Below are 1883 nucleotides of genomic sequence, written 5' to 3'. Positions count from 1 at the left end.
TAAAGTATAAAGCATGACTAAGTGGGGATGTATTATGTAATATCGCTAGGCATGACTAAGTGGGGATGTATTATGTAATATCGCTAGGCATGACTAAGTGGGGATGTATTATGTAATATCACTAGGCAAAAAATATATATAAAACGGTATTTTCTCAGCTTGAAAGGTAACTGAAATACCTAGATTCAATATTATATAAAAATATCACACAGCGTTCTGTGTATTTTGTAGTATCTTTTTTGTGTCATGTTTTTGCTTCTCTTTCATTACGAGGGAATTTTGAATGAGGAGCCTTAAAATGAAGACTTTGGCTGAGTCTTGCCACTCTGAATACTGTCTTAAATTTTCTTTTCTATTCGAAGCCATGAAATCAGTCCGTCTGTATGCCCAAGTCCGAATGCTTGACTTATTATTACTTTCAAGTTCTTGAATCTCTACATAAGTTCTACAAATAACATGTAAACGCTGCTTTTAAAAATAGGTGGCTTGTTTTATTCTACTAGTTAAGTACTGCAAAAATAATTGTCTGTGTCATTTAAAGGAGGCCCGGCATGGCCAGGTGGTTAATGAAGCTCGACTCGCAATCTGTGGGTCGCGGGTTCGAATCCACGTCACACCAAACATGCTCGCCCGTTTAAGGCCGGGGGGGGGACGTTATAAAGTGTCAGTCAATCCAACTACTCGTTGGTAAAAGAGTAGCCCAAGAGTTGGCGGTGGGGGGTAATGATTAGCTGCCTTCTCTCTAGTCTTACACTGCTAAAGTAGGGACGCCTAGCGCAGACAGCCATCGTGCAGCTTTGCGCGAAATTCAAAAATCAAACAAACAAACCTAAAGGGTTTGATGGTAAATCAAAGGTTTTTGGAACGAAGCGTAAGGCTTAAAGTGGGCATGATGAAATAAATTAAATTTATTTTTTCTTGTTGTTTTGAAGAAATACCCATCATTGGTTGCAATAAAAAAACGAGGATTTTTTAGTTTTTTTTTCTAAATCTTTTTTCTTCTGTCTTTTTTTTTTTTTAGCATTACCTACAGGACCATCGAAGCTATATACTTTCGTCGTTAGCGAAAAGTGTACCACTGTTGGAGTCAGTTTTTGAGACTTTGGTGACAGAAGTTATTAAATTCGCCACGTATCTTCGAGGCTGTGACAGAAGTAGGTTGACAGTAGAGCCAGCGTTGTTCGAAAATGTATTTTATATACTTCAAACCCTAGAAGACATTTTGAAACATTTAGCGTCAGATCTGTCCGTTCAAGAACAAGTGTCAATAAAGCAAAATTTTTCGTGGAATAGCTGGCATAGACGTCTGGATCAGGCATCCCTATACATAACAGAAAAGTATCCTTTATTTTCAGTTGCAATTTGGAATGTCCAATGTCGGTTGGAGTGCATGATTGCTGAAAATACAATAAAATAAAATTATTGATTTCTAAGCAACCGTATTTCATCTTCGTCTAAAGGTGATTGAAAAATATTATTAATATTTGTGACCAAAGAGCTACATTATTCGTGTATATACGTTTAATGAGCTTTAGTTAATGAATCATGCACAGTGTCTTTTTATTGTGTTGGTAGTATTAATTGTAATGAATTAATTTAAATAAGAACAAAGATATGTGTTATTGATATCTTGAAGTGTCTCAGTTATTTGTATCAGATGTATTATCTAATATGACAACATCAAAACTATAATGCACTAAATGAAGGCAAAAGGTCGATCTAATTCATTTGATTTACATGAAACATTTGCGTAAATCAGCTTTAAAGTATTTGCTATTATCATACTACTACTACAGCGAAAATATTTTTTCAGCAACTTTGTGAAAGAAGAAAGTATATTATTTCAAAGAAACTTAAACTATCTTTAATGTTAGGTCTTGAAG

General features: G+C 34.9%; 1 protein-coding gene across 1 annotated transcript in view; it reads left to right on the top strand.

Annotated features, from left to right (window-relative positions):
- Window positions 1-1883, top strand: part of LOC111085016 — an 89546-nt gene that overhangs the window by 20289 nt on the left and 67374 nt on the right. The window contains exon 5 of the mRNA XM_022381953.1: window positions 1022-1154. Coding sequence (XP_022237661.1) covers window positions 1022-1154 — 133 coding nt within the window. The remainder of the gene's footprint in view (window positions 1-1021; window positions 1155-1883) is intronic.

The sequence above is a fragment of the Limulus polyphemus genome, unplaced genomic scaffold (assembly GCF_000517525.1).
Source record: "Limulus polyphemus unplaced genomic scaffold, Limulus_polyphemus-2.1.2 Scaffold203, whole genome shotgun sequence".
NCBI classification, from domain to species: domain Eukaryota; kingdom Metazoa; phylum Arthropoda; class Merostomata; order Xiphosura; family Limulidae; genus Limulus; species Limulus polyphemus.
This window is presented reverse-complemented; position numbering and strand designations above follow the sequence as displayed.